Source organism: Taudactylus pleione, unplaced genomic scaffold (genome assembly GCF_031769625.1).
Source record: "Taudactylus pleione unplaced genomic scaffold, aTauple2 ptg000372l, whole genome shotgun sequence".
NCBI lineage: Eukaryota > Metazoa > Chordata > Amphibia > Anura > Myobatrachidae > Taudactylus > Taudactylus pleione.
In genome coordinates, this window is record NW_028284773.1 from 6,021,913 (window position 1) to 6,038,027 (window position 16,115).

The following is a 16,115-nucleotide window of genomic DNA, read 5'->3' on the forward strand; positions in this document are numbered from 1 at the left end:
AGAGCAGAATGATTTGCCCCCAGTTGCTGCAGTTGTATCTGAGAAGAATTACCAAAAAAACTATTGATTAACCCAGTTCATAAAATACCATATTACAAAGGAACATGTCCACTTTGTGCCTTTATAAAAAGTACTCATATTTAGAAACACTTAAAGGCTAAACATTATTGCATATATTACAAAAAAAACAATATTTATCAAATTACAAATGAAATGACACTGGTCAACAGCTAAAATGCTTTGCCAATGATATGTTTTGCCAATCAAATTTGACTAATTTTAATATGCTAAATAAGAACATGACATATGGATTATTAAATGCTCTTGTTCTCATGATATAGTACATACCACTTACAGCATACTTAGCTTAGTTCCTATAGTTTTCTTGGTTTAGTCTTCATCACTGGATATTAAATTGGGTCTTATGAAGAATTTTGATAATACTATGGATGAAAATAGACCATCTTTCAGCTACCTCAAGAATATCACAGATACTACATACAGTATATAAGATTTTCTCAAGGACGAAAACTTTCACCAGATCATTAGGGGTGATGAGAAAATGCATTGGGGTGCATTCAGATTTGTAGCAACTAAATTTGTGGGGAACAACACACCAGATAACTGTAAAGAACTTGTGAGTAACCTACTGCTGTCTTATCAGGAAATAGAATTAAAAAAGTCCTGAAAAATATACTTAATTTATTCTAATCTGGGCTTTTTCCCAGGAAACTGAGGTGCAGCAAATATTGAGTAAGGCGAGAGACTCCATCATAACATCTCAGCAAAGGAGAAGATGTAAAAAGTCAATTGGAACCATATAATGCTTCCAGACTATAACTGACTGGTCACAAGAGAAGCTCCAGATGTGGAATACAAATGGAAGTAGAAGAAGTGAGGTAAACTGTGAGTTAATGTGAGGATAATGTGATATTTACTGAAAAATGTGAGCCAAATACAATTTGTCTTTCATAAAGTGAACAAATATTGTTATATTATACTATTTGTTTTCACAATTGACATTCTGTTTACAAAAAGAATCAATAACTATCTGTTTATTTGTCCCTTTTTAGGTTTATGTCCTTAATTAATACTGTATAGGAGAGAGTTGGTATTTTTAGTATTTCAGGACTGTACATCTAATCACAACTATCACAGGAAACAAAAAAATTATTACTTTCTGTTGACCAGTGTTATATATTATAAAACATGCACATCTTTGCTAAGCCCTAGACTTTGTCACTAGACTTCCATCCCGCTTCCCACCATTCAAACATTCCCTTAAATGTATATTTATATTGCTGTACGTGGCATTTATTCTTACACTATATTCTTGATGCAGGTCATGTAGACAGCGACAACAGCTGTCCAAGGAAACTAGGAGCCAAAGCAGAGACCAGGCAAAAGAAAAAAGAGTAAAAAAATAAAATAAAATAATAAAGTGGGCGCTAATCAATATCTAGTCACCAATTATGTGGTTCTGATTAATAAAACCTGCCCTTAAAGCTGCCCCCACACAGGCAAATCTGGAAATTTACCAACAATAATACAATGCTAGATATAAAAATAATGGGAGCGCTGGTAACTGGCTACTGGTTTAAAAAATAGATTTATTCCATATAAAACAATCTGTTTTATATTACATCAATCCAATCATTCCAATGCAGGTGGAATGATTAGTAAGGCTAATTGCCACAAATTATAGCACGGATCAAGCTTTTCCTATTTAAAACAATATATAACATACGACATATAAAATCAATATATATATATTATAATTAATCTGGAGATATTAACCGCTTTTTTCATAGATCGTTAAGCATCAATTCGGTCCAATTAAGGTAGCGGAGTATGGAGTCAGAGTTTGATAGTAGTCAGCAGATATATATTATTAGTTGTTAATATAGATATCCATTCACTGCCAATTAGTATGTCAATTAATAATCACGTACAGTCACAGTTTTGTTAGCAGATGAAAAAGAGCAGTTTATATTATGCAAATTGAAAGGTATTTCTGCTGCTGTATATTTCATACATTACCATCCGTCCAATATTCTGGAGATATAACGGAATAGAGCTGACCTCTACCCCGATGCAGGGGGAGGAAGTTGGACAATGCTGGCCAGCTGTAGAAGTCTGTGTTGGACACAGTGTGTCAATGGTGATAGTGCTGTACGACGAGCGGTCCAGAGGTACTTGTATCCTCAGGCAGAGGGACCTCTATGGCTGATTCATGGCACTCTTTACCGCTAGCTGTGTGTAAGTCGCTAGGACACGCTGAGACACGCTGACTACCTCACGCTCCGCTACTTCCGGTATCGGGCGTGCAGCTTCCAGTAAGTGTTCCACCAGCATTCCACAAGTCAGCTGACGCGTTTCTCCGCTCTAAGACACGACAGTTTCATCAGAAAATAGTTCACTACCCATTGGTGCTGTATTATATCCCTCCTGATGTACACTCATTGGTCAATTTTCAATCCTAATTAGGGAAATACCATTTCAACTAATAATATATTACATTGATGCTTTTCAAAGGGATAGAATATCAAAACTCACATATTATAGTAAAAAATAATAAATACAGCTTATACAATTCATTATTCTCTGTCTTGTCTTACTTTGAGGTGCCTATATAGAGTCAACATTAAACATTAAACATTAGAGTACCCTTCACCTTAAATATCAATATATATTTCAAAGTGTACTTCTTACAATTGATCGTATAGTAAGTAGTCGCTTATATACTATTAGATCCCTGCTTGCAACCATATTGCAAAATGTTCCTTAAAAAGGGGAAGCAGTGAATAACTTCATAATAATATCGTAATTAATAATTAGTAATATAAATGGCAAATATAGTAAAATAATTCATAGAGATCCGATATAAGGCTCAGTCAGGAATCTTATAACAATAAAATAAAAGGTAATCCTAAATTAGAGGACCTCATATTATTTAATTCAGAACTAAATATAAAGAATTTATATGAAACACAATAATATAATTATATAAAATAGTTAATATAATTAGGAATAGGCCCGCATAAAAGCAAGAACACATAAAATACTGATTACAATTGGTAACTACACCACATATAAAACTCAATCATATAATTAATATATAGGATAATATAAAGGAGGGAGAAAAGACTCGACAATGGCCCGAAAATTATGTATTATTCAGTTCGATTGTTTCATTGAGGCCAACTGGTTCCAAGGTTTGTAACCTAAAGATCCAGTATGCCTCCCTTTTACACAATATATTGAACCTATTACCACCTCTCTCAGTACTTTTTATTTGTTCAATAGCTTTAATTTTAATTTTACTCATATCACCTTTTATACAAACTGATACATGTTTAGACAGACTGTGTGTTGCATCTCACCTAGCATAGGTGAGTTATTCACAAGTCCTTACTGCGTTGGAATGATTGGATTGATGTAATATACAACTGATTGTTTTATATGGAATAAATCTATTTTTTAAACCAGTAGCCAGTTACCAGCGCTCCCATTATTTTTATATCTAGCAGGCAAAAGAAAAGACTGTGATGTATCTCATGGCCTTGCAGAGATAGGTTTCTCCTATGTGCCCCATGGCCTTGCAGAGGCAGGTTGCTGCCATGTGTCTCATGGCCTTGCAGAGGCAGGTTGCTCCCATGTGCCTCATGGCCTTGCAGAGGCAGGTTGCTCCCATGTGCCTCATGGCTTTGCAGAGGCAGGTTGCTCCCATGTGCCTCATGGCCTTGCAGAGGCAGGTTGCTCCCATGTGCCCCATGGCCTTGCAGAGGCAGGTTACTCCCATGTGCCTCATGGCCTTGCAGAGGCAGGTTGCTCCCATGCGTCTCATTACCTTGCAGAGGCTAGTTGCTTAGTTGCTCCCATGAGCCTCATGGACTTGCAGAGGCTAGTTGCTTAGTTGCTCCCATAAGCCTCATGGCCTTGCAGAGGCTAGTTGCTTAGTTGCTCCCATAAGCCTCATGGCCTTGCAGAGGCTAGTTGCTTAGTTGCTCCCATAAGCCTCATGGCCTTGCAGAGGCTAGTTGCTTAGTTGCTCCCATAAGCCTCATAGCCTTGCAGAGGCTAGTTGCTTAGTTGCTCCCATGAGCCTCATGGCCTTGCAGAGGTTAATTGCTTAGTTGTTCCTACTGTATGTGCCTCATGGCCTTGCAGAGGCAGGTTGCACCTATGTGCCTTATGGTCTTGCAGAGGCAGGTTGCTCCCTTGTGATACAATCTTTCAAAGGTGGAAAGCACTGTGCCTGACTTTCCTTTCTTTTTTGTTGTTGTTTTGTTATGTAATGTTATTAAATGTTATTGCTTTATATAAACAGTTATTGCAATTTTATTTAATATAGTACATTCACTTTTTCATTAAGAACTATATAGGGAAAATGGGCCTTATGCATAATAAAGTAAAAAAAATGAGTCTACATTTACATTTACAGTAGTTTTATCTCAGGTCCTGTATGTATAAAAGTCTTTTCAGGAAGTCTTCAAATTACTGGTTGAATTCAATCCCCTAAGTAATTTTCCTTCAGTACACAAAATACACACTTTATTTTACAGTTGAATAATTTAATCAATTTACGTACAAGACAATAGATAACTGCAAACTCTGGGGGATATGAGACAATTCAAGTGTCCAAGAACTGTACATTTAGGGGAAAGGGTACAACAGTAATTCTAGGCACTACTGTATGTCACAACTTATAAAGCCATACCTACAGTACTTGCTGTCATAAGTATACAACACACTATATTTTTTCTTTATCTTTTAATACATAAACTACTGTAATGCAACATGTACAGCCTTTACTTGAAATGTTTCAATTTAGATTACATAACTGTAACTGTATTAAATGGGGCTAGAGAATGGTCAGATGGGAGCAGGACTATCTATAATTATGTGGACGAAAAAGAAGATTGCTGCAGCCCAGAAACTGGGACAATCCAGAGACAAGACACAAGAGAAGCAAAATCCAGAGTTGTGGTTATGGCCCAGAAGCGCTTTGGTACACAAGCGGGTTGGTAACAATAGATAAGGAGCCAATGGATTATTCTGGTCACTTGATTAGAAACAGACAGCTGATTGGTACACAGATGGCAAGCACAGTAATCAGGGAAACAATGGGTTAATCAAAGTGTGGTCAGGACACACAGCAGGGTCAGTACACAGTAGGTCACGTGTCAACAGCCAGAGAACTAGAGAGCTAACTAACAAAAAGCAAGAAAGTGTTAGGAACAGAATTTAGATCCTTTTAACCTATTTGCTGCTGAAGGGCTTTTCACCCCTGTGCCCCTGTGCTGAGCCTATATTGGCACTTTTTGGGATGGTCACACAGGAAAAAAAAGGATTCAGCATAGGTCATCATAAAACAATCTGTACTAAATTTAAATGGTGATGCATTTTTTTCTAGTTTGAATAAATTATAAAACACGTAAAAAGTGTAGAAATAATATAGTAGCTCATTAAGCCGAACAACCTACTACATCAAATGAGGGGACCTCTGTGCTTATTGATTCCAGGATGTGGGAGTTCTCGCCAGATCATCTGGGCACTAGAACCCTCCATTCTGTGTACTGCAGTACAGTATAGGGCCTGATTTAGAGGTGGGCGCAGAAGCACCCGCAGCTGTGTTTTTTGGCAGTCGCCCATCTGCATTTTTAGGCAGTTGCCGATGTCAAGTCCTTCCCTTGTGTACAGCCGTGCATCTGATTGTGCAAAGACTGAGATACCGACTGTCAGCATTAGTACATGCTGTAATACTGATTGATATGTCCTTAGATGCCACCATCGGTCACACCATAGAAACTTTCACCAGTCCTATGGCACATGCAGTTTCTCCGTCCAAGTAAGGCCTCCAATGTGAGTGGTCGAGAGTCACCAACATACCTGCAACTCTCCCATAACACGTCCATAAAATGTACCATCTCTGTGTATGCCCTAAACCACCACTACATTTTCAATACACCTCTACCTGCATATGGGATGCATGTGTGGTGTGACAGTAGCAAGAAATTGCGCCACTACATCCGACATTGATAGTGCATCCACTTCTGTATCATGCCAAGGTACTGCCAGCTCTATTGTGCACTGATAAACAACTAACCTGGCAAATAGTAGGATTCTTCTTACCACTGCCAGTTAGTGTCGCTTTGAAGCTCAGCCTCACTCTGCTGCCACAGGGACCTTGTTGATACATTTCCAGAAACAAGATTTTCTTTCCCTGCAATGAGCGATAGAAAAGTGTTACAGTTACGTACAGTGACCTTTATTTCCTCTCTCCAAACACCCGTTCATTGCCATGCTCACCAGTAGTAGATGAGTGACCATGAAAGTGACATAGACTCTCAAATTTCCAATCTGTAGAACCAGTGTTATCTGTGGATAGGATCAGGGCCAGATTAACAATGGGGCGGATGGAGCTACAGCTCCAGGCCTCCACATAAAAATAGGCCCATTGTCATGACAACATGATGGTGACTGGCCATCTGCTCTCCACACGGTCAGCCCTAAATCATAAGTCATAAAATTGTATTTCTATTTACCTCACAAAATGAAGCATTTTTTTTTCTTTCGCATATTTACGGAGACATTGTGGCTGAGAGTATAGTTGGTGTACACACCCACATGGCACTGGCCATACCCTCACAGCACTGGTCATACCCCCTCTGCTTCTCATAATAGGCCCTTGGTCACTTTCAGCTCTAGGCCCATGTGGCCCTCAATCCGGCCCTGGATAGGATAGTAGGACAGAACCCCCATATTAGGGCAGTCGGGAAACATGTACTTAGCTAGCATTGGAACAGAATTGGACATCCAATAGTGATTTAAGACTTTCTAACTGACTCATTTATAGCCATCTTGATTAGTTTTCTGCCTTTGTCCTCTTTATGATAACCATTTAGGTACAAACATGGACATTATTTAAAATTCTTGACTTCAGACCTAGGAAAAGACCTATTACAATATAACAATGTGGTTCATGTAGAGTTGAACTTTTTAATTGGCCAATCTTTCATACTGCACATGCGCACAAAACGCTTTCATGCTAATGTATATGTGCCTACATCTTTCACTTAAAACTCATTATGCAGAATAGGAGAAGATGGGAGTGGATGCAGAGGTCAAGAGTAGTGTGTCCCTGTAATGCAACTTAGCCAGACCTGGACTCAGATACGTATGTACCTGTCAGGAAACATAAGTGTTGCTTGACTCCTGATGTAAAACATGACCTGCAGATGATGATGACAATCGGCAGCCACTTCTGACTGGGTGATTGCCTCACCATCCCTCCCACTGGTAGTGTTGGCAGAACCTATGTTGATAGGTGTCAGCGGTGTATAATGGAGGTCAGTCCACAGGATGAATAGCTTGGCCGGGGATTGGTTTATTAACCAGGTAGGACAGCAAGATGTGAGAGAACACTAGGGGTAATGCAGCACAATGCAGGAACATGCAGCATGAGCAGATGCAGCCAGCAGCAGTTTAATGCAGGTATATGCAGTAATGGCAGTGGAAAACACAGACCGGTTAGCAGTGGTGGCACCATGGTGTTTAGTGGCACTGCCACGTCTCTATGGCACGGTCTCTCTTAGGAGATACTCAGCATTATTTCTTTGCAGTCTGGAGGACGTAGAGGGAGAAGCACAGTAATGGTGCACATTTGCACTAGGCGCATTGGATCAGAAGTCGCGCACCTTCCTTCTTATGGAGGCCGAAAGGTACAAGGACATAGCACAGAGGCTGATGTAGTCCATTCACATTATTTGATATTTGCATTCAGTCCATGTCAGAATATAAAATTCTCAAGTGATTTTTAGGGACATTTTTCTTATTTTTTGTGGTATGCCCCCATTATTAAAGATTCCTTATCACTGCAATTTGTGGCAATAAGAAATCTTTGATTGCCTTAATGTATCATTACCAGTGGCGGATTTTGCCATGGGGCTGCGAGACTGCAGCCCCCCCCCAGTAAAATCGGCCACTTCAGTGTAAAGTCAGTGCATCTACACTACTGTGACTGGCAGTGGCTTCCTATTGGAAGTGTCACCTGCCAGTCAGATATACAACAGGCAGTCTCAGCGGGAGATGGGACTGCCAGTCCAGGCTGCAATCCTTTTTGCCAGCCCTAACCGGCTCCTAGGGGCTGCAGACTATGCAGCTCTTAGTGAGAAGTAAAGTGATTGCATATATGCGCTGCCACTGCCTCTACTGCGCATGTGCACACTGACATCACCGGGGAGATATCCTACGGACCCCCCAGAAATATGCTGTATGGCAATTAAAAACATATGTGTGGTAAATAGTCCATAGACTACAGTGATTAACGCTATCTGAAGATGGTTTGCATTCCGGAGTTTGGTAAATTCGGCATTGAGGCAGCCCCCATAGAAACCTTTTGCAAACGAAAATTATCTGCTATAGTACCCCGTAGCTATATTCTTAATATTAGTGGGTACTCCCTGAAAACAAGTGTTTTGGGTGGATATTCCACAAAAATAAATTGATAAAGAGACCCCTATATATGGAAGACAACAGATACTTAATTAGTAATTTTATGTTGTATATCCGTCTGTACTTAATTAAATTTTACATGGAAAATGTGACTTTATTTTTATTAATCAAACTATCCAGACACAGACAAAAAGTGTATTTAACTGCATTAAAATACTATATTGTGTACATATTGGGTATTATGGGTACATTTAATAAAGTGAGAGTTTTTAGAAATGGAGATGTTGCCCATAGCTACCAATCAGATTCTAGCTACTATCTTCTAGAAGGTGCTAGATAAATGTTAAGTAGAATAGGATTGGTTGCTATGGGCAACATCTCCACTTCTAAAAACTCTTGCTTTAGTAAATATACCTCCATAACTTTTGCATTTTTTACTAACACTGTCAAGTCACAACTTGTGACATAAACAAAGCTCTTATACTGCTTTCTCCTACCTTTAACCTGGTGCATATAACACAGTTGTCATCTGATAACACTTGTTAATTTAAAAATAATAAAATAAATTAACCAGACAAATTTGATACTGTTGCATACCAGAACTCTGTACATGCTTTAAAACATGGCTGTAGGGTGGTTTGCTGTCGTAAAGGGCGCAATGCCCTCATGGCAATATGGCCACTGTCCCTGCCCATTATGTTCCAGGCCTTGCCAGTGTGAAAGAAAGTGCCAGGCTGGGTGCCCACTACAGTTGCTAATGTGTGAGCAGCAGTGCATCTAGGCTGAAATTGGAACTTTAATTATCATTTTTTATTTTACACAGAACTTTATTAAGACTTATAGGGCGAAATGCATCAATAGTAAAAATGCAGTCAAACCCCGAAAATGCGGGTTTGACCGCATTTTTCATATGCACCAACCAACTTGGCTGCGGTGGATAACGCCATCAACCTGATGGCATAACCCATAGAAGCCTATGGGCTTCTCTCCGCCGAGTATTGATAGAGGGATCCAATCAGATCCCTCCCAGCAGCCCCCACGGCACTCTCGTCCTTCTGCGCATGCGCAGAAGGGTGCTGGAGGAGCTCCTGGGTCATAGACCTGGAAGTTCCTCCACCACAAAGGGCCGCTCTTACCGACAGAGCGGTCCTTTGCAGGGATTGTCATGCATTCCGGAGTTGCAAACGCCGGCATGCATGCGATGACCGTCGGAATGCATCGCTTAGAAAGCGCTATGCGTCATGCATCCCGCCCTTAGGGGGAAATTTACTAAAGTGAGAGTTTTTAGAATAGGAGGTGTTGCCCATAGCAACCAATAAGACTCTAGCTATTATCTTCTAGAAGGTGCTAGATAAATGTTAAGTAGAATCTAATTGGTTGCTATGGGCAACATCTCCACTTCTAAAACTCTCTCTTTAGTAAATTTACCCCTTAATATCACATATTTATAATATGCACAAAATGAAAATACTACATGCATTTTGGACAAACCTGTTCTGTCTAGAAATTATATGTATGTTTACAGCAGTTCAAGTTAGTGTGACCACAGCTTGAACTGGACACAGAGACACAAAAAAGCATATATATAGTAATATGTGTATCTATCTACTGTCACTTATCAGTTTCTTGCTAGCCTCTTTTTCCTTTCTCCCTTCCAGATGATCTTTATGTGCCATCCAGCCTCTCCATATGCCCCTTATGTGCAATCAGACCCCTCCACATGACCAGTGGCGGCTCTAGGAACAGGCTAGCAGGGCCGTCGCCCGGAGCACCATAGCCTAAAGGGTGCAGCTCTGTGCCCTGTCTGAGCTCACCATCGGCTGGCTCCGGTGGAAAAGTCCCCCCTCTACTCTCTTGCTGGTGTTAATGGGTAAACGCGCAGGGGGGGGAAGGGGCGCGGCAGAGCATCATGGGACGTCTCTGGGTACAGAGAAGCCTAGCGCCGGTACTGCCCATGACCCTTAAGCACCATCAGACCCCTCCACATGCCCTTTATGTGCCATCAGACACCTTCACGTGCCATTAGCCCACTCCATATGCCCCTTTCTAAACAGCTTCCCTTGAATAATATCCTTTGGCTCTGCAAAGGAAGAGGAGGATTAAGAAAGGAGAGAGAAGGTCAGGGGGCAGGCACCCACACTTTTAAACAGAGCACGTCAGCACTGTAGTGCTGACAGCCCCAGGTGGATGCAGCAGAGACCTCGCACTGGCACTGCCAGTGTGGTCATGTGTGGGGTGAAGTGACTGAGTGACAGCTGCGACTGTGGCTGGTTAGACCCACGGTCGCCGCTAGCGCAATGTAAAAAAATATGCCTCTTTTAGACAGCCTTCATTTTTTAGTTTAATGGACTCAACGGCACTATCAAGAGGCAACTGCCTAATGGTGGCGCTGGCAATGCTCCTATACATCTTAACTAGAGCTTCTCCCTGCTTCATTGTTAGATTTAAAGGTTGTAACTTTTAACACTTGCTTACAATGCCTGCTGATATGTTATTACAGATTTGTCCCTCTTTGAATAGATGTATTATTTGAATTTATTACAGAGAATAAAGGTAACAAAATGCAAGCTTTAAAAGGTTAGAGGGCTGTCAATGTAGTCAATTGAGTGTATCAGTTTGCCTATCACTGTATTAGGCAATACAAGGTCATCTCAGACTACAGTACATTATCTTTAGCCTATTTCTGCTCTGAAATGTATCACTACCAGGCATGACCTAGTGCCTGTCACTACCAGAGATAGACAGCGGATAATATTGTAAGATAAAATTGTTTGTGGGGCTGCAGATTAATAGTTTGCAGACAGCCAAGTTCTTAAGTACAGCCTTTAGGTTCCTGTCTACTTCATTATTCTTCTTTTCTCCACTTTCATACTGCACGGAAGACTGTGCTTTTATAGCTTGTCATGGTTTAGTGACCTGAACCCATGCTGAGAGGAGCGGAAGATGGTGTTCTTGAACATAAGCAGTCACCATGTCTCTGTTTAACATGTCGACATTCACAATGCCGAAAGCAGGTCAACATTGATGATGTAGACATGATTAAAATGTCAACACATGCAAAACATAAACATTGACAGAATGTTGACATTGGAAATTTCGACATTGTCATAATGTTGACATTTCCATGAGGGATAGAGGTATGGTTACCCTAGAGTAAGGGTTGCCTCTTAGGTTAGGGACAGTATGACAATAAAAACACTATGTTGACTTCTAACAAAGTCGACATAACATCATTTTGGACATGTCAACAAATTCACAGTCACCATTATGACCATAGCGACATTCTCATGTCAACATAATGAATGCCTGACAAATAGACCAAACCCTTTTTTAAGGTGTCACTTTACAAGAAGTTAGAGCACTTAAGTAAATTGATTCTGGAATGATCTATCAGATATAAGTTGTCACAGTCAGCAAAGCTGAATTAAGGGAATTTAAGAATTTGCTGAAAATGCATCTTAGTTGCAATGCGATGCAACTAGGACACATCAGGAAACTGCAGCGATTCATTTGATATGCAACACTTGTATATCTGTGTGCAACTGAATTTGTATACAAAGCATAACGGAACTTGTAGAAAAAAAGCCTTGGTTGCTGCATTGTAGCACTTCGTATACTGATTCAGAGACTCAATTGCACACAGATATAAACGTGTCACATATCAAATTATTCAGCACAGTCTCTTGGTGCGTCCTAGTCACATCACATTGTGACACAGGACCTGATTCAGCAAGGAATGCAGTTGCTAATATGCACGCAATCAGTCGATTAATTTGCACTGCGCATGCGTATACAGACCAGGTGCTGCGGTCAGAACTACATATGCAGAGGCTACGCAGATGAACGACAGAGTGATTGACAGGATGTGCCATTTCTGGGTGGTGACTGGGGGTGGCCGTGCGAACGCAGGCGTTCCAGCGCGTTTCAACGCTGTTGCATGGGCGTGCATAAATTATCCACTGCGATACCAAATGCCTCCTGATTGTCTTATTGCATGCACAGAAGTTAGCAATTCCTGAATGAGGTCTGGGCTTCCTTAACTGTGCGTCTGGGTCCCATGTAACTCAATGCTACTGATTGTTTCACTATGTTGGCCAAGTTTACGGATGTGAGTAAGGTGAAGTGGGCGTCCCTATGTCAGTCTTCATACGCAATGTGAATGCACACATTTAAATATCACTGCTGATATTAGCAACGCAGTTGCGTGCGTATACTGTAGGTAGAATAGTGATCCATGCTGAATCAGGCCCATAGTTGCATTTTCGTCAAAAAAAAAAGACACTTGGTGCTAGCAGAGTCTCATGGGACCTGGAGCACTGAGAGGGGCTATATGGTGTGACTGTAGCAAGAATGTGTGAGTACACATCTGTACACACAGTCACACACATATATACAATCACATACTAATAAACATATATACTGTCACACACTTATACACACATAGTCACACCCTAATATACAGTCCAGTGGCGTAACTAGGGTACTTAGAGCCCAGGTCAAGACAAAAAAACTGAATCCCGCCCACACAACGTGCACGCACTGAAAAAGTGGGCGTTGCCACATGCCACAAGGGGTGTGGCCACTGAAAAATGGGGGCGAGTCACTCTGGGAACATTCCTTTCCATTCTATATGCACCTTAATGCCCCCCGTAGTAATGCCCCTCATGCAATGCCCACTGTAGTAGTGGCCCTTTTGCAATGCCCCCAGTAGCAATGCCCATTATGCAATGCCCCCTGTAGTAGTTCACCTTATGCAGTGCTCCCAGTAGTAGTGCCTCTTATAAAATGCCCCCAGTTGTAGTGCACATTATGAAGTGCCACCAGTAGTAGTACCCCTTATGCAATGCCCCGTTGTAGTGCACATTATGCAGTGTCCCTTATGCAGTGCCCCCAGTAGTGCCCCTTATCAATGCCCCCAGTAGTGCAGTGTCCCTTATGCTGTGCCTGCGTAACCTCCCCCATTTTATGCCACTGATACTACACCCACACACTTATACACATACATATAGTCACACACATATAGACAAACAATATAGAGTGCCCCCCTCTCACTTTACAGGCTACATAATCCTCAATTCCCTAGGTACAGTGCACACTGGGCCTGATTCAGAGCCGGACGCTCTGACCAGAGCGCTCGCTATGAATCAGGGCCCTCCTACCTCAACTTGGAGCGGCCTCTTGGACGCTCGCATAGCTGTGGGTTACCACCCACAGCCAGGGTTGTCTTAACAGCAGTGTGGGCTCTGGGCAAATCAATGCCCTGGAGCCCCTACCCACCCATTCATGGGAAAAAAAATGTTAAATGGTCAATAGCATTAAACCCTCCTGCATGCCCATCAGAACTCCCACACATGCAGAGAGACTGGTCTGAAGCCGGCGGATGAAGTGAAACTGGGACTGAGGTGAGCACTCGTCACCGGAGGGGGGGGGGGATGGGGGAGGTTAGAACAGAATACAGTGCACCGGCAGCTGGCTTATAAAAATATCACAATTTATTAACTGGCCGCGGCTGCAGAGGGGCGGGTTGGCAGGCCCCTACAAGCTTCGGGCCCTTGGGCAACTGCCCAACAAGCCCAATGGAAGAGATGGCCCTGCCCACAGCTTATGCAAGCGTCCATGATGATGGTCGCGATGGTCTTGACCATCAGGCTTGCGACAAGACCCTGCGGTAGGAGGGTCTCCTACAGAGCCAAAATCACTCCCACTGACATCACTACTGATGTCAGTGGGGCTTGACCCAGACGGTAGGCGTTCCCATGGGAACGCCTCCGTCTGGAAGCCATGCCCCCGGCACGCCCACCAAAGGGGGCATGCTGTCAGTCACCATCGACAGCACGCCCCCTTTGGTGCAAGACCCCGAGCGACGGCTACCCCGTTGCTCGCCGGATCTCGCGCATGCGCACGACGGAGCTCCCTCCATCGTGCACATGTGCATTAGGGCACCATCGATCCGCTTGCGAGCGTCCTGCGAGAGCAATGCTATTCATTAAATTGGTAATTCACTTTATCTGATGGTATTATGCAGATTTCTTTCCTATTTCCTTTATATATGACCTGCTACCTATGGGAACACTAACCCTATTGGATCAAAGAATATAATGAAGGATTTATGATGGGCTTTCACATATTCTAAAGCTAGTAAGAGTATATAAATCAGATTAATCTGATGTGTGGATTTTCCTCTGCCTAGCACAGAAACCCCTGATGGGCCCTTTTTCTCTTCAGCTAGTAAGAGTCATAACACCGCATACCATACCTAGTGACTCTCCCCTATTTTATACTTGGGATAGCCTGAGGACATTTATTTCACATTGGATGGACTCAAATGTTTACAAAAAAACACTACACTATATTATGGTATGTTTTTATTTTCATTTGTATGGAAACTATTTATGTGAACAAAGGAAACAATAAAACTCAGCGCCAAGAAGTAATGTACTTTTTTGTTGTAATTTATCATAGGATGTTTTAAAGTGACATTTCACATTATTTTTTGGTTGCAGAGTCAGGAGTGCTGTTGCCTTGCTCAGAGCCCATGAGCAGTAACATTTCACAGAACCAGTTGCCAGCCCACTGCACTGACCATATTGCCAGCCATATTATGCAAACTCCATTGTTTTTTTTAAAGACATATTTAACTTCAGACTCTTCAACTGTGCCTGAAAAGGGAAGGTACCGTGTTTCCCCGATAATAAGACACTGTCTTATTTTTTTTTTTGCTCAAAAAAACACCATAGTTTTCGGGGTAGGTCTTATTTTAATTAACATTGACAGCAGTGCCCCTTATGCAGGTCCCCTTGTAGAAGTGCCCCTTATGCAGCCCCCCTGTAGCAGTGTCCCTTATGCAGCCTCCCTTGTATGGTAGCAGTGCCGCTTGTGCAGGCGCCCCCCTGTATCAGTGTCTCTTATGCAGCCTCCCTTATTGCTGTGCAAGCCCCCTGTAATTGATCCCCCACCCACCAGTACAGTACGGTACTTACTTGACTCGCCGCCGTCCGGGATGTCCCTCTCACTTGTGCGCTGACTGGATCTAACATGATCCAGCAGGCGTGGCCATGCAGGATCCTCAGCACGTGGGTGACGTCATGATGTCACACGCGCACTGCATGACTGGGAACTCTGGCCTCTGAAGCGTTCCCAGCTCAAAATGGGGATTTTGGTAGGTCTTAATTTCAGGGCAGGGCTTATTTTGGACCGGGTTTCTAAAGTAAGGGTAGGACTTATTTTCGGGGTAGGTCTTATTATCGGGGAAACACAGTATGTTAAATAAAAAGCTCAGTCATGTCCCCTAAAGCAAAGTGAACCCTTTTCCAAAAGCCTCATGCCTTCTGGACATGAAATGTGTGCACTTTTAGACTTCGTTTATCGCTCCTGATATATAGAGAGTAAAAAAAAATTGTTACTAAAATTTATTAAAACAGACACCCCCTGACGAAGTCCAATCAGAGAACGGAGTGATGAAATACATTGGGCGTGGCCAGATGATGTGACATCAAGGAGTGATTCTGGCAGCTTTGAATGTGGACACAAGACGCTGGTACACAGGGTAGTGCTACTGGTGACTGTGCGCCTCACACTATGTGATGGTACAATGATGCTGCTCTGAACTTTTAAAGACTGAATGCATGGACCTGTGTACGCATATCATTTGTGATTTT

General features: G+C 42.1%; 1 protein-coding gene across 1 annotated transcript in view; it reads right to left on the reverse strand.

Annotated features, from left to right (window-relative positions):
- Positions 1-2,220: 2,220 nt before the first annotated feature.
- The window catches only part of LOC148508264 (uncharacterized), a 43,260-nt gene continuing 29,365 nt past the window's right edge, over positions 2,221-16,115 (reverse strand). The window contains exons 2-3 of the mRNA XM_088444702.1: positions 6,110-6,226; positions 2,221-2,385 (exon numbers count right to left, since the gene is read on the reverse strand). Of these exons, the coding sequence (XP_088300828.1) occupies positions 2,221-2,385; positions 6,110-6,226 (282 nt within the window). The remainder of the gene's footprint in view (positions 2,386-6,109; positions 6,227-16,115) is intronic.